This window comes from Dysidea avara, chromosome 13, assembly GCF_963678975.1.
Source record: "Dysidea avara chromosome 13, odDysAvar1.4, whole genome shotgun sequence".
NCBI classification, from domain to species: domain Eukaryota; kingdom Metazoa; phylum Porifera; class Demospongiae; order Dictyoceratida; family Dysideidae; genus Dysidea; species Dysidea avara.
Window position 1 is genome coordinate 519,710 of NC_089284.1, and position 27,078 is coordinate 546,787.

A 27,078-nucleotide genomic window follows, 5' to 3' on the forward strand; every position below is an offset into this window, starting at 1 on the left:
GTGCATTTTGGCATACTGCAGTACATACAATGCATTCTTCATGGAGTTACCAATGTCCTCCTTTGTGTCCTATCAGCATAAGGTGTCAATTTGGCGGTAGTATATGATGGCTTCCCTTTGTAACAGAAATCATCTGTAATTTTTATATAGTGGTTACTTTGATTGCAGAGGTGCTTTTCAAACAGTTCTTGATTAGTAATGCTGTGTAACGGGTTGAACATAGCTGACAATGAAGTGTAATCGATATCTCACTTTTCAGACAATTGACAGTTGGGATGCGTGGCACCATTTTTCTTTTAACGCAGTATGCATGGGTTCACCAGTCATATTTTATTTTACAAACAAGTACACAAAAAAAATTGGATTTTGAACTAGAGTAGGGACCATAGCACATCAATAAAAAGTACTGAAACAAGTTGGAGTAGTGCACAATATTAAATCACAGTAAACATTAGTGTTACACCCGACTGTACTCAAGATACCATAACAGAAATGCACAGTAGGGATATAACACTTCTTATTGTATTAATTTTGTTAAAATTATCTGTGTGTATGTCAACAGCATGGTTGTGGAACTATGTGGAGTTTGAAAAGAAAAAAGCTACCACGTGGTCACAAATCAAGAAATTAAAGACCCATACAGGTCCTAACAATGAAATTGCCTTGTTGGATTACAGGTAGTCGTGTTTGAAAAACAGAAAGAAAGAGAACTTAAACTGACAAACACCATTGCATTCAAAGATGATGGCAAAATTACGAAGCCCCATGACATAGCAGTAGGTGACAAATCATTGCAGTCAGTGACTGGTCCAACAATGTTGTAAAACTGTTCAGGTTGAACAGGATTTATTAGCATACAATTGGCTCTTCAAAAGGGGACAAAGACAGTCAATTTAATTGTCCATTTGGATTGGCTTTCAACCACAAAAATATATTGTATGTAGTTGACTGCAGCAATTACAGGGTGCAAACTTTTGATACGACTAATAATAACATATAAAGTTTGGCTCTAAAGGATCTGGTCCAGGACAGTTTTATTATGCAGCTAATGATGCAGTTGACAGCCGTGCCCTTGTATATGTGACTGACAATTACAACAACTGCATAAACATGTTTGCTGCTGATGGTAACCACGACTTCCCTGGCAAAATTGACAGCATTTACACCAGATGATTACATGCTTGTTGCTGATTATAAGAATGGTTTCTTCAATGTGTTTAGCCCTCCCCAGCAGTTTAGTTATAAATGCTACTTGATTACTGAAGTTGGGGAAAAGGGGAGCAGTAAAGGCCAATTCAGTTACATCTGTGGAATTGCTGTCAACAAAGAGGGAATCATTTACATTGCTGAGTATAAAAACAAACAACTTCAATACACTAGCATTTGACAAAACTCAGTAGGTTTTTGGGTTATAATATATGCTTTTACTCAATTAAGCACTTGGTATTGCTGCATAATATTGTTCTGCTTACCATCATTTGAATTAGTCTGTGTGTGTTACTGATATGACAAAATAATAGCCAATCATAATTTATAACAGGTTGTATTACAATGTACACAGGTCATGGTACCCTTTCTTTTTTCCATCTACACCAGGTTATTCTATAATGTCATTTAGGTTAATGCTTTCTACTGGTCTAATGTTCTAATAGTGTGTATGTATGTATTGTACTAAACAGTACAGTTGTGCCCTAATTTTGGCTCTTGTTGGAAGCTGTGGTACACGGATTATCATCAAGGAATTCACAAACACATTTAGTGAATGCAATGTAGGGCTGTGGGACATTGCTGGCTGTACTGGTGGATGGAGTAGTAATGAAATGATTCACAACGGCTTGTAACCCTCTCCTTGTGGCATCAAGAATATCAGCAGTGATAGCCATAGTACGGAACACCAGCCACTCATCCCCATCAAGACTGATCAACACCTCATCTCCATCTAAACACAAGCTAAATGTGATAGTACAGATTGTGACCATCATTGGCGCTGACCTTGTTGTACAACTTCAATGGCTTTACCAGCAAACAATAAAAGTACCACAGGATCTACAATGGTGCAGTCATTGACCAAAATGCCACTTCCCATTACCTGTAGTTAGTCACATGTAGCTAACAAGAACATAGCTAATATACAGAATATTATTAGCTAATATGAAGTGTTAAACATATTTTATTGCACTATATATGTGACCCAGTCTGGGAAAACCGGTCTTATTGCCCATGTCAGCAGATTCGCTTTTTCACCCAAGACAAAAAGTTACATGAATAAACTACCTAACTCCACAATCAAAATCAGCTGGACTTGAGTGGTCTGGTTTTGCTGACTGCTTTTTCCAAACCCAGTGGCGATCTGTACATGCAGTGTGGGGCCTTAATGGAGCTCTGGTCAGCCTGGGAATGGCTGTATAGCTCTGTGGTGTTGAATAAGTACATCTGCTGTAAATTTCCTTTCATTTTAGCCAATTTTGAGACCTGAATGGCCCAAAACTTGGCCTAATTCATCCCTACGCCTTCCTTTTCAATTTTTGAACACCATCTTGCCTGACTTCCAGGCCCCACCTCCCACCCCTTTTGTAGCTCACCTGATACAGTCAACCTCAGTTTTAAAACTATCTAAAATGGCGGGAAACTTAGTTGTTGGCTACTTGCACAGTGAATGCTCTGGAAGGTAAGGAATTGGTGTAAAACGTGTGAAAATTTGGTACACATAGCTTCAACCATTGGCAAGCTACAACACACTAAATACTTAAAACTGGCGTTTCTCAATAGGCGTTAAGACCGGTTTTCCCAGACTGGGTCACATATAGGTTTTGTGTAAGAGTGTAATATGCACAGGTTATATTAAACTAGTTAGACTTGTAACCTACTGAATATATTTTAGGCATTTTCTTCCAGACCATGCATAACATTCGACCTTTGACCAAGATTGACCTTTGATAAGTCAATCTTGTTGAATAAAAACATCAGTGTTAACTAAAATACACTAAATAATTGAAGGGGTCAGTGGAAAAAGGGGGTAACCCACATTTTGAGATTTGCCTTTTTGTAAAAGCAAAATTGCTTGGTTAGGTATGTTAACAATGTTTCCAAAAATTTAACAATAGGACTTACAAGTTCAAGTCACAACCAAATTTACATTAGTCTACAATTCAGCAATTTCTATTTAATGCCCACTATACACCTATTTTATTTTTCAAATGTGGGTTACCCCTTTTTTCCACTGACCCCTTCAATTGTTAAACAGCATAGTGAACTCAAGAGAGCTGAACCCTCTCATCATATGTAATCTGGTTGATGCTGCAGGGCTGGCCTTAGAGGTAGCCTGCATAAATGTTGAGAGGTAGGTAGCCACCTAGGGCCACAGGACATAGGGGGCCTCAATCTAGGGGACTATATATGCAAGCCCCGTGTGTACAGTTCATGCATTTTGCACACTACATTATTAACGAAAACATTTTGAAGATCAATATAGCTGGCCCTGCAAGATGTTGAGGGTTTGTTGTTGCAATTTTGTGCTAGTATTACTATCAATCTTTTCACTATACATTGTGTTAACCAGTCTACTGACATCCCAGAAGACATGGTTGTGTGTAAAATGCAGAGCTTTCCTTTATATGAAATAAGGAAAAAGATTACAAGGAGGGGAAGCAGAAATATCAGTCCAGAAATATCAGCCCAGAAATATCTACTATAAAGTGTGAGCTGAAAGTCTGCATTTTTGTATGTATTGCAGATATTTATTGCTTCAAGACTTAGTACATTATGCTATATCACAGCAGGAGTAGAATATCTTAGTTATTGACAGGAGGCAGAGGAGGAGGATAAGTGTAATATATTCCACAACTGCTGTGATATAACTGGCTTATATCCACTGTTAGTACTTTGATGTGTGTGACTTCATATTCAAACACATTATGTTGACATTGCATTTTGATTGCCAACATAGCACATTTGGTATTAACACCTTACTGGACAGGCAATAACTATCATATTGTCCATGTAAATTCATTTTCTAATCTTATACTACCACAGAGATCTATACACTAATACCCTAAAAGCTATACTGAATTACCTTCTGATGAAATACAAACCAGCCACACTGTGGCTGACTGTCCAGTGTACCAACTGACAATGGATGATTACTGACACTCCCATCAAGCCTGAGTAATGAGACGTCACATCACTAGCCACAACAATCACATTTAGTACACCATAAATTATTTAAATAGCCAATATACAGTGCTTATTATGATACATCATGTGATGAGTAACTGAATAGTAGAGACGAAATCTTTAAGTCTGTATTACATACCAGATTATTAATGGTTTGAGACAATCCTGGGCAAGACAGACTCCAGGTTTAGTGTGTTTAAATATACCCTTAACCTTACCCCTGAACTTTCTTGGGTATGGCTTAGCTTTTTTATTATTTTTATTTTGATTGTTGTGGTAAGGTCTTGTTCACAATTTCTGTACAAATTCATCAACAGCGATTATTAGGTACCATAAATTATGTATGTAACTTTTCTGTTACTACTATTTATGAATGATTAACTGCATAATTCACTGTAGTTGTATTGACAGTGCAAGGTGTTCATATGTGGGAAGGGCTAAGAACAGAAGCAGGGAAAGGACAGATGCTTCAGCTTTTATAATACCTCAAACTATATCACAATAAAAGAATCTTTTCCGTTCTTTCTCTACAGTAAAAAAATTAATGATCCTTATAATTATGTGCAGATCCTTTTTAAAACATACTGCAACATTACATGTAATACACAACAGTGACTGGAGTTACAGTGTTGTTGTGAATGTAATATAGTAGACATGGAATCAAAGTAACCATCAGGCAGCTATACATTTTCAGGCTCAACATGTCTTTAGCAACCAAGGTATAGAGAGAACTCTGCAGTATGATACACTGAGTACTAGAGCACTAACTAGCTAAATGTAAATTAGGGGCATCAATTTGGATCCAAACAATGTCATTAATTCACTGGCTTCACTCACAGCCTGACTACTTGTCATGCATTCAATTATTACATTTAATTGTATATGCACAAAACTGTGTAATCAGATGGTGCATGGAGTGGGATAAGTGGAACAACATATTTGATGCAGACAGCATAGACGTAGCAACCCGAGGGGGGGGGGGGGGGGTGGAGCCCTTTTCTGATTGTAAATTGCAAAAAGATCAAGATACTCTAAAAGAGCAGTCAATTACTCTAATAAAGCAGTCACAATATTCAGAGCAGTGTAGCAAACTATTAAGTTGTAAATAATGATTTTTATGTGCTTTATCAGTGATACAATGTACTTTTGATGGAGGGCAGCCATTCTTAGCAAGTATTGACCATTTTTTTTTGTTCTTCAACTATGTGCCCTACCAAACTGAGAGTCTAGAGCCCTCTATCAAAAAATATCTTGCTATGCCTATGAATAAGAAATGCACTTAAAATACATTTTAGAGTTAAAGCCTTTTCCGACACGATCAACTTAGGGACTAGAAACAGTACAACTCGTCCTAAGGCAATTTCTTCACATTTCAACTATTAAACTCTAATATGGATTCAAATATTTTCTCATTTACATATATTAACTACACTTGTACTCACTTTGGAAAGAAACCATTTCTACAAAGAGGTTTATTTTCATGATTTTAAAATGTGTGATGTGCATGAGACAGCAAATAATTAACAATTAAGACCTCATTAATACAACCACCTATGATAGCCTCAAAATGAAGTGGTCTTACTGCTAAGGGTATAAGTGGTAAGTGGAAAAAGGATGTGCATTTACATTTTTTTAAAATTTGTTTTAGTCATGTGAATAATGCTGTCACTAAGTAAACAACATACTTTAAAGTTCATTTTATTGCGGTCTCAAAAAACTCAATTATGTACCAAAATCCCCACCACACAGTAACTTAAATTTTCAAATGGCACATGTCCCCTTTTGTTGCTGATCCCTTCAAGTACATTTTAGCTTTATTAGAAGTGGCCACTACAATGAGGTGGTCTAAATCAGTGGTGGCTGCTAAGTGAGGTTTCACTGTAACGGCATTTGATATCTATTATTATAACGTTTACTGTTTCTTGGATAGAATGGCAAATTACTCTAATGCAGCAGTCAATAAGTGCTGGTCACTGTAAAGTACTAATAATAATAAATTCCAATAAAACGGTCATCTCTTGAGCATAACCTTGATTTTCAAAGTATGATAGGCTCTTTTCAAAGCATAACCAGCCCAAGCCTATCTTTAATCCTGTTTAATGGAAAGTCATAAAAGTAGTCTCCAGAACATGCCATGCATACTAAATTGCTATCTTTACCTATCACACAGCAGAAATAACTGAAGGTCTTGTCCAATACTTTCCAAAGGTGGCAAAAAAAAAATCTATATAATACAGTAGACTCTTGCTTATCCAACCCTCATTCATCCAAAATGACTGTTCTTTTAGAGTATTTTGAGTACAAGTGTATGTTCTATTAGAGTAATTCAACAGAGCTCTAATGTTCAGTTATCCAAATAATCCATCTATCTGAACATTTTATCATTGCCCAAACCACATTGGAGTTCAAATAACCAAGGGTCCACTGTATTTTTTTACTTCTATCAACAGTGAAACTGTGGAAAAACATACCAGTAGATGTACCTGATTTCAGTCCAGCACATGTTGGTACTGACCTAGTTACAGAAAACTATTATGTGAATATTATAGAGTAAGGGTGCTCCATTATGTACCAGACTTTGTTGACCCGAGAGTGAATGTTCACTGGAATATTGATTAGTCTTTATAGTAAGTGACTTAACTGTGCAACAGTCAGAATAAATTATGAATTTTGAAAATGAAGGTTAATTATGCCTAAGGTGCCTGGCTTTCTTCAATGATGTACTGTAAGTAACAGTAGATCATTTCATAAAAAATCTATAAAAGTATTAAAGCATACCCTATAGTTAATACACAGGTTTAGTGTGCTGAATATTCTAATAGTGCAGCCTAATTCCAAATACTGTACTTTCAGGTTGCAATTTCTAAAAGTTTACATAATACGTCCACAAACTCAGTATACCAAGGTTTAGTCTCCAACTCTAGGTCAACGGATCACAAGCCCTATAATTTAAATGGTGACGTCATATTGTTACACAAAGGGTCAAGCTGTACAATTTAGATGAGAATGCTACATGGATATTTTTGTACATGTACAGACGGAATATCCTAACATATCCATGCTTAACAAGTACTTGTGACGTTCAGCATACAAAGCATATGCTAAGGTCTAGGAGACAGTGGAGTAAAGTAGAAATTTGTGAAATCTATGTTGTGTGCTGAAAAAAATGTAGACATAACCAATGTATAGAATGAGATACACCACCCTAGTGGTGTTGCAGTTAGCCTCAGGTAAGAGCATTTGTTTACTCTACGTCTGCTCTTATTGGCAGACCAGTCGGGTAAATAATAAACCAACAGCATATGTGATACAATAGCATTCTAATAACCATAATGCCATACTGTGCAGCTCACAATCTAGTAGAAAATTTTCCTTCCTGTGTATACTACCCACCAAATGCCTAAGAATCCATCACATCTCATCACCAGTGATACACAAGGTTCTCAACTTTCCTATCCTGGGATCTACTGACCAATCATTTAGGTACCAGTGTTTGGCTAAAAAATTTATATATACATTTCATCTGTTGAACAGTTGCAGTAGTGGTTCAATGTTGTTTCCAAAACAAGAAAAATACCTACAAATAGGAGCCTCTACATCTGAGATCCATGATATGCCATCAATGAAGCAAGAAATGCTATAAGTGAAGCACAAAAGTGCTGAACATATATAGAGTAGATCAGTAATGCTAATAACAAGAACACCATGGGTTGAGTAACATTATCAGCAATGGATTAAGAGAATAAAAGTGATCTAATAAAGTGATGTTTTCCTCCTACAGATGAAGAATTATCAGTGTCGCTTTCATCTCACCGATAACACTTACCATCTACTCTATAGTATGGTATTGCTTCACTATTATCTACACAATCACCAGCTGATTTGTACTATATGTCTGCACATTTTATGACAATCCATGATAGTTAAATTTATGTTCTAGAATTGTGATGTCTCAAACCCGAAATACCCATTCCTACTGTATTTGTGGTATATACTGTAGCAGTCTAGCTTCACACACCACTTGAGAAAGCTCCAATCAGAATAAACTCTTCCCCTATGTATATTTTTGGTATACAACTAGGAATGTGACCAGTGCGATTACGTGCACGAAATGCAATGGTTTATATTCCTAGATATATTGGCTAATGTTTTGACAGCAAATGCTTAAAATATACAACCTGTATTTAGTTGATGACTACATGTGCACAGTGTTGGAGTGTGTCAATATGACAGCATTCTTAAAATTTCACCTGCAATACACAAATGGTGAAGATATAGCCAAGCAGTTAGATACTGTATCATATCATAATCACTGCTACAAGTAGTGTAGACATGTAAGAATTAGTGGACCAGTTGTAAAACGCTAGTCCAATCACTGCGCTACTTTTATTGTCTGAAATGTGTAATACTGGTCATGAATGCAAATCACTAACAATGAAAATTATCTTCCAAACCTTACTATAATAACTAGCATGGGAATTATAGGATGTTTCTGGGTTATCGAGAACCCCCTTTAAATTGATACTCTTCTAATCTAGTATATCTAGTTAGCTACTCTTAGCATTACATTCTACTTCATAGCCATATACATAAGAACAGAAGGTTAAAAGTCTATTAAAAGAAGCATCACGTGATAACTAATATTACAAGTAACCAAGTGATGCATGAGAAACACACGTTCAGTGCCTTTAGAACTGAACATGCAGTACAATAATACAGAATTGAGTTTAATAAAATGGTCGAGACTTGACTTGTTCTACATCTTGGCTACCAATGTCAATCCATTTTTAGAGGAATGTACTAGTTACTGAAATAAATATTTCACTTTCTGGTTCACTATAACAAAGGTATTATACACTGATAAAAATTCCTAGAACTGCAATCTGATCAAATAATAACTACAAGGATCACCCTAATTACACAATGTGATGAGAGTTAAAAAGAAGTAAGGCCTTACAGAGGTACCCATACAGCTAGTTATGCACATCAAACTATAAATCACCTATCACAGATTAGTGTGGTGACCAGTTACATACTGTATGGCAAAACACTACAATGAGCTGCAGTAGTTGTGAAAGCTCAACTGTAATCCTGACCATCAACTACCTACTCACCATTACTAAACAGGCTATTATTAAAGACCAGAAACAACTCTCCAATTCACAGCTGGCCTATAACAGCATTAAACAGTATCTGAACATGCATAATGATGGTTGGAGTGGTGTTCAATGTAAGACTAAAGTTGGCTACCCCCTTTGCTTCATGATTTTCATGATATCTAATATAAAACCAGAACAAATGGTGAACCTGTTGTGAATTGCTAAACACTAAATTCCATCTTCACACAACTGTAAAAGGTCTATAAGGATTTAGTCATAGTTTCAGAAATTGTTGTGGATCAGCACTGGAATTCTAGCTATACAGTACACAATAGCAAAAAAACCTTTTCCAATAATCGAAGATCTTTACAGGATAAGATAAATTCACAGGCCATTAGCCCCGCACATGGAGTACCTATTGAAGGGCTCCAGGGTCCAAGCTAACTAAAGAACATTTTTGGCACATGTACATGTTCCAATACACAGCAGTATGCTAAATGATCTGGAACATGGTAATCATGGTGTAAGGCACACATTTCAACTGCCAGACTTTAGCTGATACCATGTAGCCATATCAGTTCTCTAAGTACACACATCACATGTACTAGGTAGTTAATACCATACATACTTTGTTACCTAAATACTGTATCATACCAAGTACACCCTATGAATGTACAACATGCATGTATACACCATGGTGATCAACAAGTGCAGTACAAGAATAAGGATAGTGCTCCCTATATATCATACTTGTTACAGTATATCAGCTATCTAGTATACTGGATACTACCATCAGTTTGTGCCATTGTGTTTTAACCAAGCTATACAGCAACTATACTGTCTAAAAAGTAACATGAAACTAAATATCTATTCGTGATCCAATTACATCATCATTTATGAAGGGTTGGCTTAACTAGTCACAAAATCTACTGGATAGCTAATATTACATAGTAGTATTATGTATATATTGTGTTACTAACTATACTTCTGCAGTATAAAGGATATCTACATGGCTATAGCCGTCATGACATTTTGTTCATTTTAAATGTCACTTTCATAAGTTCACATGGTACATGCCCGTTTGTTATATAGAACACCACTTGTTGTCACTACTGGTCAGTAATGACATCATAGAACAAGGATGAATCAATGTTAGGAGCCCCATGTTTATCAAACAGAGTTTACAGTTTAGAAGCTGCAGTGGTATAATACAGGGTCTTCCCTAAAGAGCGGTACAGCACCACTCTACTTTGCTGGTAAAAGGAATGTGTAAAATGACTTTTGATGTTATCTAGCTGTGAGTTAAAAATCAACTCCCAGAACAGACTTATTTTGTTTTTAGTCCTACTACTTATGTTCCCATTTAAAGTACATCATGCAGTCCTCCCACAAACAAATACCAGTCAACACACTAAACAAACTATGCTGCATATGCAGTCATTGAGTAGTTCTGTCTCCTGACATCATCAGCTCTCGCCGTGGATATCTAGTACAACTATTACAATTAGATACTTACTTTGTTTCCATCTGACTCCTTTCCCACTGGCTACCCCTGTTGCTACGGTAACACCGCAACAAATTGGGATACATTCCTGCACACAGGGTTGCCTAGCAGCAAAACAGTGTACAGTGACAACTCAAGCCAAGCACACCAACCTTAACCATGTGTTCACTAGAGGCATGTCGGTTGAATAGCTCAGGATTGCCAATATCTAACCCCAGCATCTCTGACGTGAAGTGTTCCTTTAGACCTATGGTGGTGGATACATAATATTATTGGATCCATGTACAGACAGTAAAGTGTTGTCTATATCATTAATACATGCAGTTGACTCACAAAAGGCAGTAAAAGTGCATGAAACTGAGTTCTACACAATACACCAGGCCTTTAAAAAATTTGCTCACATTCATCGTAAACAGTTGACATACATGTATGTAACTGATTAATTACATTGTGGTAAAAAAATCCAGCTTGAAAATCATATGCAAGGATCTAAAATCTAGCTGAGTTTTAGTCTGGGAAATAAAACGATAATCATGAAATTAAGGCCATTAAAGAATTTTACACAAAATTGTTTTGCATAATAACTCATTATAGCATTACATCTCCACTTCTGTCATTGGCGCACATAAGAAATATAATCAGTGATAATTTTGGATTGTGATGGCTCAGCTCCTTCACGGAAGTTAGTAAAACGCGGAATACGGAATAGTGGAATTGCAGAATAAGCACAAAACTCATCTTTTGCAGATTGTACAAATACTTATATATCCTATAGTAATCATACTTTATTTACTTTGTAACAGCTCTGCATGGCACACCACGGCGATGGATAAACAGCAGCTGGGCGAGCATTAAATAGGACGAGCACACAACCAATCATTCTAGAACAATCTACATTCACTAAACTTACTATATATACTTCTTAATTGATATTGCTACAAAGCACTAAACGTAGTTCTATTCTTAAGTCAAACTAGCTGGCCTTCACGTGCATCCAACCGAATTTATTAGAGCCACACTATCGAGTTAGTGGAGCACAGTGATTGTGTGTTGTCTTTAAAGGGATTTCAAGGTTTGAATCAACTGTATAATTAAGTTTAGCGAAGGTAGATCATTGTAGGATGATTGGTTGTGTGATCATCCTATTTAATGCACGCCCAGTTACTGCTTATCCATCGTCATGGCGTGCCATGCAGAGCTGTTACAAAGTATGATTACTATCGAGTATATAACTAGTTGTACAATCTGCAAAAGATAAGTTTTGCTTATTCGCAATTCCGTATTCAGCGTTTTACTATAACTACCCTTCTTCACCACTTCTGACAGTTAACAAGCTTGTAGCAAAACAGTATACTGTCTACCAAGCTACATAAACCCATCTCACTGATTATACAAGTGTAGGGCTATACCTTTGATCATCAATAGTGATCCCATGTGCAGACAGTGAGAATCAGCATAGGCCTTGGAGAACTGAGCATGCATCCATCCATTATAAGCATTAACTAGGGCGAGATGGTCACTATTGGTTGTTGCCACATACTTCAATCTTCCCTACATCAGCAAGCACATCCAACATTATAACCATAGAAATTGTACTATCATTATTATGGGATACAAAATAAGTTGCTTATATACGCATTTATGTCTTAACAATTTCGAAATGCATATTCCCAGTAAACTCTTACTATACTGTAAGTGAGAAATGCAATGAAAACAATAGTGGATGTAAACCACCCAACAGAATGCACACAGCTCACCTCAATCTGCTGTTGAAAAGGGATATCGTCTAACACAAATGGATCACTACAATCAAACCATGATGCTACTGTCAGTACTGGCTCTATCACTCTGTGAGTACAAATGTTAACACAAGTCTACTTTTAATAAGTGCCCACCCAAATGTTGCCGCTAGCAACAACATCTTGCCAATCTGAGGCTCAGTGGACAGTGAAGCCATTGCAGTACCTAACGGTGTAAGTTTCTCCTAAGAAACACATATGGTTACCATGGAAATGTCAAATCATAAAACTCAACTCACCACATCATCCACTGCTCCCATGGCAACCAAATTGTTGATGGCTAATGTCACTAAAAGAAAACATCATGATAATCCAACACGTACAGTAACAAAAAAATCCCTGTGCAACACAGCCACGAGTTGGATTTTCCCTGTGCTCAGACAGAGTATTCTGCTATTCTTGCTAGTCAAGACATGGGGCCAAGTATATTTAAAAGTACTTAAGTAAAGTACAAGTACTTTTGAGTTTGTGAAGTACAAGTACAAGGACTCCCAACTGAAATCACAAGAGTACTTAAGTAAAGTACAAGTACACTGTACATACAGGAAGTACTTAGGTACTGTACATTTTCCTATAGCAAAATTTATACAGCCATGCATAATGACTTAAACTGGAGGTACAAACATGCAAGGTATGGTTTTTATATTCACAGAACTATTACACTACATATAATCATTCAATTTTTAAATCACTATAAATCTACTATACTCAGGTTTAAATTCTTTTCCTAAAATGCTAAATAACTGCTTAACTCGGGTAGATGATACAGACACTGAAAGAAAGGACATCTTTTGCGACAATGGAAAGGTATGGATAAGCTTTGCAATTACCTTTACAAAAAGTCTGCAGGGTTGGTACACATACGACTTCCAAGTATTCATCAAGTTCAGCATGTAAAATAATTTCAGTTGAGTTGTCTTCTCCACAGGGAGTGGTGGAAGAATTCATGCACTATAAATGATAATTTCTTACCACCAATTCAACAAACCTTCATTACAGTAGATGCATTTAGCCTTACAGTCTCCTTCAGATGAAACTTCAGGACAGGAATTGCAAAATACTTTAGGACAGCAGGTGCCTTTAGGTTTTTGTCAACCATTCTCCCCGATTTAAACAACAGCATTATTATTATATTATCACAAATTTCACAACCATAGTCATAAATTTTTACAAATTTAAGTATAGCCACTCAAATCTCGATATGATGGGCTCATTTTCATGTGACAGCATTGACTTCATGACAACGGTTATGCAATTCATGATACCAGAATTCCTATTAAACAACTGCTTGTGGCTACATGATACATAGTTAGAATTTCAAGAAGTTGAAAACTACAACTTCATCAAATTTTCATTGACGCTCACTGTGTACAAACTACGTTTGCGGTACTTAGAAATACTTAAAAGTACTCTAAGCACTCAAGTACAAATAAGTACATAGCAAAATACTTGAGTATAAGTACAAGTACATTGGGATAATTAAGAAAATATTTAAGTAAAGTACAAGTGCTTTCAAACTTGTACTTAAGTACTCATGTACTTGGCCTCATGTCTGCTTGCTACCCTGGAAGTTGGGAAACGATACCTCAGACAGTTAGATACAGATTTAAAAAAACACACACACACACAAAAAATACTATAACACGATTTTTGGTCTGCCTCCTGACCACACTCGCAATGATAGATGCCAAACAAAGCAGTGCATGACCACCATTTCGTACCACAATAACAAACTCACAGGTGGTACGCACTTTTTCTGGTTCCAATGAGTGTCTGTCTTCTGCGTTTTGTCTTTCCTTTTCATCTTCAATTACATGGTCATTGCCTTTTCTGCACAAGGGAACTATACCAAGGCATTAATTTTCCACATCAACACTTTCCTTAGTGAAACATATTTAGATGCCACAAAACTATTTTTAAGCTACTGTAAGTGGAGTAGGCATGTGTAGTTGCATTTACAAAATGACCACACAGTCTGACCATGCCCCTAAACGATCAGAACATGCTGCCACGCCATTAACAATCAGAACACATAATGACCACGCCCCTTCTAGTTACAATCAGCTGTGGTTTTGCTGTTGTGAACAAGACACAATAACCAGGAGAGCATATAACCAAGAGTTCCCCTTATTATTACTGTAACTCTTGCTATAACTAACAAACTAGTGTAATTAAAAATCATTAATATTAAAATGAAGTAGGGTTCCAGCTGTGAAACAAGATACAGTATATGAATGATGGTAGCCATTACAATATAGCCATGTAAGAAAATCCTTACATTAATATGGAGCTTCTTTCTATTGTGTCCTTAATTCAGAGAGTTTGTTTCCACTGTATGTAGTAATAACTACCATCAATCATATCTCTAGTTTCACTGATTAGTATCACTGAAACTCTACTTCATTTAAAAAAAAATTGTATTAGTTAGCTATGGGCACTTGGAATTTGCTTGTTATGCATGTCCAAAGCCGAAGGACTTTCAGCCCTTGCGCTTTAGGCGAACATATCATGCAAATTCCAAACGTACATGTTACAACTATGTAATTACATAAGACACATACCACTCACAACTGTGTGAAAGAACTATGCACTACTACACGATACTGTTACCTGACATGACAGGAGGTGGTTCAATAACCTTGGACAACATTTCCGAGATGGTCATGTTGGGATAAAGGATCTGTAGAAAAGTGTAACTAGTGCATGTTGTCACCAATACCACATTACTAACCTTTGATAACAGTGCTACACGTTCCAATGACACCTGGTGCATCTCTGCCACTGGACGATCACCTACACACATAACATGCACATAGTTAAGGTAATGGGTCTACAGTGAAAGACAAAAAAAAACTTGTACAATTGTATTACAACTGATATGGAGAAAACATCATGTGATGAAAATTTATTGCATACGTAGAGGGATTTCAAATTTCAAGGATCTCGTGGTTCATTCTTGAAAAAAAAACAAAAAAAAACTGCATCAATGAAATCATGAAGTTCGTCTATCCACAAAAGTATATACCTTGAAACTTTGTATGAATTTAGGAACAGTGGTACTAAAAATTCATTAGTGCATATCCAATAGGGTAACTGTATGCAGTAAGTACAGCTGTATTGTCAGATAACTCTGCACTATACTACTCTATGCCAATCAACACTACACCAATCGTACTACACACACTACATAGCCATAAATACCACTAACTAGACAAAATCACTTACTCATCTCCTGATGATTTCTCTTACTGAACAGACAGTAACAAGTACCACATGGTTTGGCAGCATCAGCATGGTGGCACTGGTGGTCAATACTGACCCTTGAGCACCATGTACTGACCATTGCTGACATCTAGAGTGATATGATATTGTGTTAACAGTTGCTGAATATACATGAAATAATGTATATCACTTGCTGACTATGAACCTTATCCATAATGACATCACACGGATAGTCAGAATCTTGCTACATATACAGGTACTGTATAACTTTTTAATCGGTTACATTTCAGGAAATAACAAACAGCTAGTAGGTATGTTTGTATAATAACAAAACCTTTACAAATGTGGATTATCTTCAAACATGTTGACTAACTTAAATAGTATCAGAAATAAATGTCTTTACTGCTGCACCTATCTATATACAGTAAAAGAAATAAGGGAAGTGTGCACAGTGTATTCAGAAACTTTTCATACCAGTATTTCACGCCAGCGCACAACAAAACTGTCAGATAATATGTGCAGTACATTACTAGTAATCAGTAGATCAACAAACAAGTTAAAACTACACTACACATACAGTATGTACATACACTGTACTAGGTATTTAAACTGTCAACATGTATAACATGCAGAGCTACAGTATCATAATATGCCATGTATTACCTTCTTAACAGGATCAAAGCGATATACCCTCCTTTTTCCACTGCAGACTACATAAGAGACATTTTCTACTGACACACTGGTCTCTCCTAAGCTATCCGCTAAAATCACTTTCCTCATCTGTACCATACCCCTGTCACCATTAAACCATCACACCATCACAAGGCAATGACAACACATTACACTTACCTCTGGTGTACCTTCTGTATCTCAGTAACTGCCAGTTTTGAATGGAGCAATACAATATTCAATTGTCCTTTCTGTATGAACAGCATAACAACTCAGTGGTACTTCAATACTACGTAACTACATACCTCAAGCCGCAGGGCATTCTGTAAAGACAGCTGAACTGCAAGTATCTCGTTCAAGCCAGGGAGGATTACTAGAATATTACCCTAAAAAAGTAACAACTAATGACACCTGTGATTCCTATTTGATGTACATCATCTTTACTGGTAATTGGGTGTCAGTAATGTGTAGGATAAGTCTTGTTACCAAAGCCACGTTGACATCAGCAACAACTCCTAAGCCTTCATCTAAAGTAGTTTCCATGTTTGATCTGTATAAAGAGGCATCAGCATTTGTGTAACACATACACAACAGTACACACATAATTCATTATTCTGTAGACATTATAACCTGTACACACACAACACAACAAATGCTTGAGAACACATGCACTTATGCAATGCATGCACCTGCACATACACGTTTTGTTGATTGTAAGACTTAAAGTAGTTGCTATGTACCTAGCCAATTAAAGTGTAGTGAAAACCTTTCTTTATGCGAAAACAATTCATTGCTGTTACACTAGATGTCATGTGCAGTAATCATCCTTACGGTTTCTTCCTCTTTTTTTAAATTTTTTTTTAATCTAAAGCTGCAACTATATTTACAAATCAGTGATTAACTGGTGTTGTTGTAAAGTCAGCAATTGATTGTCATTAGCTAGCATTTTGAAGTTATGTTATAAACATGTCAATGACATGACATAAACCTGGAAGTGGGAAATGAAAAATCCTGCCACTATTTTACACTAAGCTACATATATCCCAATGTAAAATCTTTTACATAGGCATATGGATGTGCCTGCAAAAATAAATGGTACCCTCAGGTAATGGACATATTTTGAAGAGGGTACTATTTGGATAATAAACATTCTGGCACATTTTAACTTTTGCTTCTTGTTCCAAATAATGCCCACTTCAATATGTGCTTCACGTCCATTTCCCTTATGTGACCATTTCAGCAAAAGCCCATCTAGTTCGTACAACTTCCGAATTTCTTTTTATTTTCTCAACATTGTTCAAGGAATGGTTCACCAAAGTTTCAGTTGATTATGGTGAGTAGTTTTGGAATTACAATGCTAGACAGTAGTAGGAAGAGCAAGGAAATCGATTTGTACAGTGACTATACTAAAAATAAATTCCAGGCACTTACATTAGCAGCCATAACTTCCATTTGGATTAGTCTACAGAGCTGGGATTTGGCTTACAATGTTCACTATGGATCGGCAGATCGACCAAAGTTTAGTTTTCGCCCAGCAGTTACTTGCACATAGGCATATGAAGGCAGTTTTATTGAAGAAACGGAGTTTATGTCTACCGCATCAGAAACAAACGCATGCGACACACAAACCATTGGAGCTACAGAAAGTAAACAAAGATTTTGAACTCCCCATGAATACAGTAGGTGAATAAAATGGTGTATAGGTTTAAACGATTTGAGTCTTCCTTCTCTGAGTGATGGCTCACTTAAAACTTGCGTAAAAATTTCTTTGTAACATACAGTATGTACTTTCAACAATTTTTATTTTTAATTTCGTTTTCCTCAAAATGCATGCTTATGCAAGCTAGATGGGTTTTCGCTGAGATGGTCACATATACTATACTGTAGTACAACCATATATACCTCCAATGCAAGAGCTGCTCCACATCATCCAGATAATACAGATTCACTGGGGGTGTGTCCACTGGTATTTCAACACACATTGCTGGTTGTTGGTATCTAATAATACATCATGTGATCAATATGATCGCAAAACACCAGTGACCCACCTCATATTTAAGAAATAGTTTGACAAACTGTCTGCTTGTTCACTGGTAGTCAAAACAACCACCTTGAGGTCCCGCCTGTAAGCTATGATCTGCTTGACAACAGCCAACAGGAAATCAGTGTGTATCCTCCTCTCATTAGCCTCATCAATGATCACATGACTGACTCCTATGTGTAGTAGTGTTCAGGAACTGTAATTAAATATTAACACTTACCCATCAACAGAGGATTTAATCTTATTTTAGCTAGAAGAACTTCACTGGTGGAAAACATGATACGACCACTGTTTGTGGGAACACAATATCCTACGTCAACCTGTAGATGGTAGATGGTACATCTCACATGTGTGTTTTACACATCACAAACACTGCCACTGTCACAAACACAAACACACTATACAGTACATGTTTAATGCACCTCATAGCCAACAGTATCTCCAAGCTTTTCATTACGTTCAGCACTAATACGCTCAGCTGATGCCATTGCTACCACTCTGTGTGGGTGAGCAATCACAATGTTGCAGTAAGAACCACGACCACTATCTGTGTAATCCTCCAGTAGAAACTGAGCTACCTGTAGAACAAGGAATATTGGTTTAATATTAGGATCAGTAAACAGTGTTAAGGCAATTACTTTGTAAAAGTAACTTATTACATATTACTATTACTTGCAACTAAAATTACATGTATTTAGTTATAGTTACATATAAACCCCCATAAAATAAAGTAACTATAATATTACATATTATATTACTTTATGTCCACAGCCTTAAGCTGTCACGTGTGTAACTACCACCTTATCACGTGACGTGATTGCATTGTTGGACAATGTGCAAATCTTGGCTATAATTTTATTTAAGAGAAAGAAACTGGTCAATAAGCTTCATCATCAATTCGAGGTGGGCTTCATTACTTGGTTGTACCTAGGCATTACTCAGTGGACTAGTAACGAGATTAATAACTTCGTTACTTGTAGTAATAAAATTACCTAATAACAGTAACTTCATTACTTAGCCTTTCGTTATACTACTTAGTTACCACAGAAGTAATATGTTACATACATAAAGCATTACCCACTGGGTAACAAACTCTGACCTAGATCAGACGAACTTTAATATACCACTCACAAAGAACACCACTCATACTTGTCTGAAGTCTTGAATGTTAATAACATGACAAATAGTACTTGAGGGTTTGCAACACATGCATTTAAATAATACCAAAGGGATCTGCAAAATTGAAATTAAATTTTAGCTCCACTGTGCATGAAAAACAGTGACCACACTTTGGCAATGTGATATTAAGTCAATAAGTGGTCAAAATAGTTGAATGCAATTTGGCAGACCAGGTACTGCAACAAGTAGAAAAAATTTTTAGGGATCAAAGAAAAAAAAAGTAGTAAAACAAGGTAATAGCTAAAAAGTACTGAAACAAGGAAACTTGCCTATAGAAATTACCTATAGCCTGTACATTCACTCTAGCTTTGCTGGCTCTTTGGTTTATAATGCTTGTAAATAGCAACGAGCGCACAGGGTTACATTTAAGCTTCCCAATGTGCACACTTTCAAACAGGAAGGTAAGGTTATACATACATGTATTTGCAAAAAAAAATACAGTGAGTGTAACAAGAGTTCAAACCAAAGTTATAACATTAAATAGACCACCAAAGCTATAGCACTTTTCAACATACTCATAACATCTTTAAACAGGCATCTTACAGACCTTCAGCATGGCACGCTTGTGCTATAAAGCGTAAGGTTGAAAAAAGGTGTTTGTGGTCGAAAAAATATGCTTGAGCAAACTTTATCCAGTCCAATAATCCAGTCTAGTGAATGGATACACCCTTGTTAATACCTCAATACTAAAGATCATCATAAAGGAATAGTGAGGCTAGTGTTGGGATGATATTTTTGGCCAGAAAAGCCCATACCTTCAATATACATTACTGTATGATAAACAGTAATTAGTTATCTCAGAACTACAGTCTCTATTACCTGTGTAGTCTTCCCAGAGCCAGGGGGCCCATAAATTATCACCACTTGATGTTCATTGGATAAGTTGACAATCCTACTTCTATAATGCAAACAAATTCAAATAATGACATTAACATACATGTACACATACATGTACACACACACACACACACACATGTACATGTACACACACACACATGTACAAACACACACATGTACATGTACACACACACACACACACACACACACACACACACACACACACACACACACATGTACACACACACACATGTACACACACACACATGTACACACACACACATGTACACACACACACACACACACGCGCGCGCGCAGCCACGTACACACACCTCATGGCTGCTATGGGTAGCCTAGCTGCAGTCTCTCTGTTCATGTTGTTTGTGGCTCGGATGATCGAGAGACTATGAGCCATCTCCCTGCACCTGTCCTGTGCCTCACTAGGAGCTATCGCAGTGTACAGGTGTCCACTGAATACATCATACATCTCATTCTCTTCTTTACTTAACCCAGGGTGGCTTATATCTTGCACCGAGCCAGTGCTAGATTGAAAGCTATGATCACTGGCAGGTGTGCTATAAACAGACATCTGGAGTGGAGGTCGATCTTCAAACTGTTCCTGCCTGTAAGGTTGCTCCTCCCTCTGACCATATCCAACTCCATTCCTATTGGAGGGTGTCAAGTACTTGCTATCTGACTGTTGGGGATTACTACTGCTGCTACTACTCTCTGATTGAATCTTTCTTAGAAATATGTTAACCCATACACTGCAATTAGGGCACTGGATCATCTGTGAACTGGGAAAACAGTCCATTACATTGGGAGGGAGCAATAAACTAAAAGAACTCTCTTCTCCAGTAGACTGCTGCTTTAAGCACAACTCAAACTTCTTTGGGCGATCATCTTTAGGTGTAATTGCTGCTTTTACAGCATCATGTGTTCTCACAGTTGTATCATGTGATCTCACAGTTGTATCATGTGATCTGTCCCCAGCAGACGTAAGATCAGGGAACAATGGTTTAGGGCCTGACACAGAAGAACGTGGATCACTGGAAACTGGCTGATGTTTGAATCCAAAGCTTGGAGGTTGGTCAAAACCTTGTGGAGGTCCTATTGATGGTTGAGGGGCTCCATTCACATTAGTTGCAGAGGCAAGAGTAGGTGGGGCTTGTAGAAGTGATTTCCTCTTCATAGGGTGGCCAAAATACTGAGCTAACCGTTGGTAACTAATGAAGTGTCCACATTCCGGCAGTGTGGTAATTGCTTCAAATAGCTTGTTCTGCCAATCTGGTGGTATGCTAATACATTGGGGAACCGAAGGATCAAATTGATCATCCTTTTCTTGCTGTTGCCACTGATTACCACCTCCTCCTGGCAGCACACCAAACTCCTATTAACAAAACATAACCATTATTCGAAACAATTAGATATTATACCCTAAGGCTTCTGCATGCCATTGCAGCACAGCGGCTTTCAGCAACACGTGAACTATAGCCTTCTCCTGTTGCCTGAAATGTTCTTGGCTTGCTTAGTTTCACAGTACATCTGTATACAGTTCCCTCATGGCCAGGCATTTGTAGTGTGGTAGTAGAAAAATCTAATTTGTCTACACCAAACTTCGTTTTCATTGTCTCATGTAGCAGACCCCATGCCCGAGGAAACTCCTTCTCTGCTCCAGCTCCTGTCAAATCCTGCTGTGAGAGATGATCGCGCACAGTACGTACTCTTCTCTCTGTAAACCCTGCATAACATATCAAAAACACATACTCAAGAGTAGTGAACAGTCCTGTCAAAAAGAGTGTGAGCTAATACAAAGTACTAGAATAACTTTTCGCACTGAATTACTATTTGACACAAGATCTACAGGTGTAATATTGCTGTTACAGAAATAACAGCTTGCTAGACCTTCTGTTTTATCATGATTTCAAACTCAGTAAATGCAAAATCAAACTGCACTTCCTAACCAAATATCTATCTTCTATCTGAAAAGCCATCTGTCCATCCGTCTACATTCCATTTAAGTCCATGCATTCTTCTCTCCAGCTGCTGCATGTATCAAAGTGGTTTTGGCACCAAGCAAAGCGTTAGTCATCGAAGAATAAAGTAGTGCTTCAATGAAGCTTCTAACTGGGGAATTAGTAAAACGCGGAACACGGAATAACGGAATTGTGGAATAACAAAATAAGCAAAACTTATCTTTTGCAGATTATACAAATAGTTATATGCTCTATAGTAACTATATTTTATTTACCTTGTAACAGTTCTGCATGGTGTACCACGGCGATGGATAAAACAGCAGCTGGCGAGCATTAAATGGGACAAGCACACAACCAATCACCCTACCTTCGCTAACTTTACTTACCTACACTCTTGATTCAAACCTGAAGAGTTTTGAAATCCATTTAAAGACACACAACCACAGGACTTCCCTACTGAATTCTAGTGTGACTCTAATAAATTCGGTCGTATGCACATGAAGGGCAGCTGGTTTACCCTAAAAATAGAACTAGGTCTTGGCGTTTTGTAGCTATATCATCTAAGGAGTATAGATAAGTAAGTATAGATAAGTAAGTTTAGCGAAGGTACTGTAGATCATTCTAGAGTGATTGGTTGTGTGCTCATCCTGTTTAATGCTCGCCCAGCTGCTGTTTATCTATTGCCGTGGCGTGTCATACAGAGCTGTTGCAAGGTGTAAATAAAGTATGATTGCTATAGAACATGTAACTATTTGTACAATCTGCAAAAGAGAAGTTTGCTTATTTCATTATTCCGCAATTCCGTTATTCCACGTTTTACTAACTCCCTTCTAACTGCCCCTTGTTTGTCGTTTACAGTATGTGGTATGAAAACATGTAGAGCAAAACTTGCTCAAATTCTTCGTGTAAAATGCATGCAAACCGCAAGTAAATACCTACAATCATGTGGGTTGTAGTGTAGTAAAGGGAACAGGAGGGAGTGTGGTACAGTGGTCCCTCCATTATTTAAATTCATTGGGCCCTAGGTTGTGTTCAGATAATTAAAGTTTGGATAAACAAAGCCCATATATTTATATACAATATGGCAAGTTCTGCACTGTAGAGCAGGTACCAATGGTACGGTATTAAAGTACAAATTCGTGTCTTTTGTTGTCAATATGTTACATGTATAGCTTGCATAATACAAGCACCATGTACAATGCTTATACCTATGTGGTAAACATAAAATCATAAACATTACAACAGTAGTCTAGGAGTACCTATAATGGCTTCTCTACATTTGTAACTGAGTTTTCCTTAGTAAATGGATTAATTGCAGAAGTGCTCCTTGTAGCGTTATTTGTTTGTAATGCTGCGTAACAACAGGCTGAACATTGTTAATAACAAAGTGTAATGGCCACTTTACTATTCCAGTAATTGGTAGTTGTATAAGTATTCCTAAAAGCAATTTGATTATGGGACGTACCATTTAACGTAGCCACATTTGTCAGGGTGAACAGAGAAGTTCAGTAATATCATGGAATATTCTGCTTAGCGCCTATCTGTTTTCTAGAGTGTTTTAAGTATGTTTTGTCTTCACTTTAGCAAAGACCCAGATGGGATAGAATGGTCATTTTACGTTATCTGTAATGTGGTCGCAAGCTTTATACTGCTGTTGTGCCACAAATACCTAATAAGCCAACTAGTGACAACTTTCCGCCATCATAATCAAGCTGTGTAGTCAAATTGTTTATTAATGCACCTGTTCTTCACACTGCTGTGACGCCAGGGCACATGCAAAAGTAACAACTGGTCAGTTTCCTTGTTGACACGATTATCTTATGTGTGTGTGTGTGTGTGTTTGTGTGCCTACATACTTCGTTTGTCTGTACGCACCCACGTGAGCAAAATTGTTAATGGTAAAAGCAAAAAGTAAAATCGAAATGAAGTGTGTCTTAAACTTTTAAACAGGTGAACTTTGGTCTGAGGTGGTTTCTTTCCAGCGGTCTGAAATATGGGTGTGGAGATTCTCCTCAGAATTTGGAATTACCTTCCCTTCAGGTTCCACAGGCTTTTAAAGGGACAGTGCATCGATATTGTTTATGTGGTGAAGTAAGTTTATGACACAACATTACCTAATTGCATGACATAGAATGACAAAGTAGTGGGCAAAGTTTGTAAAATGTGCTTTCTTGTAAACCTACTGCTGTGAAATCATAGTGAGGCACAGCTGTATGAATTAACATTACACAACAACCTATGTTCATGTATCACAACCAGGTGAGTGGTCAGACGCTGTAACGAGTCACCTGTTTATCTCTGCTACAGTGTTGTGCAGCTAGAAAAATGTATTAGACTATATCTTGGGTGGCTAACTAGTGATGTACAAGCGTGGATCCTACCATTCCTGGTATACTTGCTGTAAAAGTGTGTGTAATTCCGGTAATGTAATGATTTCACTGGCAGTGAAATAATATGGAATTGAACGGCTTCGATACCGACGTACTGTCCATTTAATAACTGAAACACAATGGTGCAGGTCCCGTAGGTTACCAGGAATAGCATATCCCTTCGAGTTGAAAGGGAGCTAGCATGTCTCCTACGTATGCGAACACATGAAGAGCAGCTTTGAGACTTTGTCGAGAAAAATTGCAACAAAAAATACAATAGTCAAACTATATAACAGTGTTTAAAAGCAGTTGTCAAGTGCTTCCTTAGCAGTGCATAGCAAGAATTACAGAAATTTCATGAATTATGAAATCCGAATTTACAATAAATTGCAAAACCAAAGCTAAAATAGCTTAGCAATACATACTGCAGTTGGTTAATGAGTGATATCCACAATGAGGTTTTTTGACGTTGCGATTACAAAATTTGATGTCATAATTGACAAAATGGCCATGTTAGTGTGGGGTATTTAGACTTTGGCACACAGTATTCGAAATGAATGTTGTCTGTAGTTTTTATACACATGGAATCACGAGATAATACAGGTTTTTGCAACTGAATTTGTCACCTTTTCAATTGACTTTGTCACGTTTGTAGTAGAATTCGTCGCCTTTGCAGTAGAATTCATCCCGTTTGCAATTGAATTCGTCAGTTTTGCAATTGAATTCGTCAGTTTTGCAATTGATTTAGTCACATTTGCACAAGAATTTGTCATAACTACATTGACTACAAGAAACCAACCACTCATCACAAGGTGAATCATTTTTGCCATGAAGAATACCACTTGAGACACTAGAGAGTAATTTAAGCTGGTTATACATGAAGCCATTAGCTGTCTATCAAGTTAATTAGCTTATTCGCGAGTGACCATACCCATCGCCAATGGCGAAGCACCATAGTAGAAGAATTTTATAAGGAGTTGTTTACAACAGTTGTACTTCAGCAAGATCATGAAGCAGCTGCTACATCTTGTTTTTGTGTTTACTGCAGTTGCCAATCTTGTTATAGACTAATTCTTGTGCTAATGCAAAAGCGACAAAATCAATTGCAAAAGTGACAAAATCAATTGTAAAAGCAATGAATTCAATTGCAAACGGGACAAATTCTACTGCAAAGGCGACAAACTCTACTGCAAAAGGGATGAAGTCAATTGCAAAAACCTGCAAAGGTAAGAAGTAGTACATGCACCATGACAATGCAAAATGTGCTCCAACAAGGAAAGCAAACCGAAAATTTTAAATTCGTACACAGATAGGCTTATATGTATTACATTATGTACTATAAGCCTTAACTTCGCCCTTATTCGAATTTACAAATGCTATCATAGGGAAACACCATCTCGTCCAATACCTCCATGTACAAAGTCCCCACACTACGACGGCCATTTTGTTTTGTGACATCACAGATAGTACATGCAACGTCAAGAAACGTCATTGTGGATATCGCTCATTCCAGATGAGAGAGAACCATCAATGATGATGAAAATAATGCATGCATATATTGTATAGTAACTGAAAGTGTGGTGTGTCCTCGGGCACACGCAACCACAACATGGAAGATCATAAGGTGGGTGTGGCAAGGAGTGAAATTACAACAAAACAAACAAAAATAATAATAACAGCAAATAAACAAATACTCCTATGTTTCTACTACCACTCAGCACAGTTCCTTGCTAGAAATTCTTCTAGATGCAGTAATAGAGAACTTAGCTAGCTGCATGGCGCCTGGCTTTTTTTAGAAGTAGCCCAACATCAACTTGTTTTGTGTATGTCATGTTTTGGTTTTTGTCCTCTCCTTGCCACCATACATTTAGAGCCATAGTCGCATACGTCCGAGGTATTTGTAATTAGGGAAACATACGTTTTTCTTCTCTCACAAGAACAATAAGCCTTTAGTCCGCTTCAAAATTAACAGATTCCAATTAAAGCACACTACAAACTCACCTTGAGACGCATTCCCAGTGTTATCCCTCCTTGACCGCTTCTCTGGTGGAGGACTGCGCGAACTCAATCCCTTCCCTCTAGGAGGAAACCCTCTCCCAGTTCCAAACTTTCTCTTGTTCATCATCCCAGCACGTGCCGATTTACACCCACTCGCTACGGGTTCTATATACTTAAGTCTCGTGCCCATCCGGGCTCGCGCTAATGCACAA

The 27,078-nt window shown here is 37.3% G+C and overlaps 1 protein-coding gene across 1 annotated transcript; it reads right to left on the bottom strand.

Moving 5' to 3' along the window:
- Positions 1–1,506: 1,506 nt before the first annotated feature.
- On the bottom strand, positions 1,507–27,034 carry LOC136242212 (ATP-dependent DNA/RNA helicase DHX36-like). The gene is made up of 24 exons (XM_066033636.1): positions 26,870–27,034; positions 21,960–22,264; positions 20,856–21,913; positions 20,506–20,584; positions 18,930–19,085; positions 18,728–18,827; positions 18,515–18,680; positions 18,369–18,464; positions 16,911–17,016; positions 16,772–16,852; positions 16,647–16,717; positions 16,461–16,590; positions 15,801–15,927; positions 15,307–15,368; positions 15,186–15,255; positions 12,815–12,864; positions 12,672–12,760; positions 12,534–12,624; positions 12,186–12,327; positions 10,929–11,023; positions 10,789–10,880; positions 4,073–4,160; positions 1,993–2,089; positions 1,507–1,939 (listed from the first exon to the last, which is right to left on the bottom strand). Exons 1-24 carry the CDS (start codon positions 26,991–26,993, stop codon positions 1,692–1,694), a joined length of 3,723 nt encoding a protein of 1,240 aa, XP_065889708.1. The 5' UTR covers positions 26,994–27,034; the 3' UTR covers positions 1,507–1,691.
- Positions 27,035–27,078: the final 44 nt, after the last annotated feature.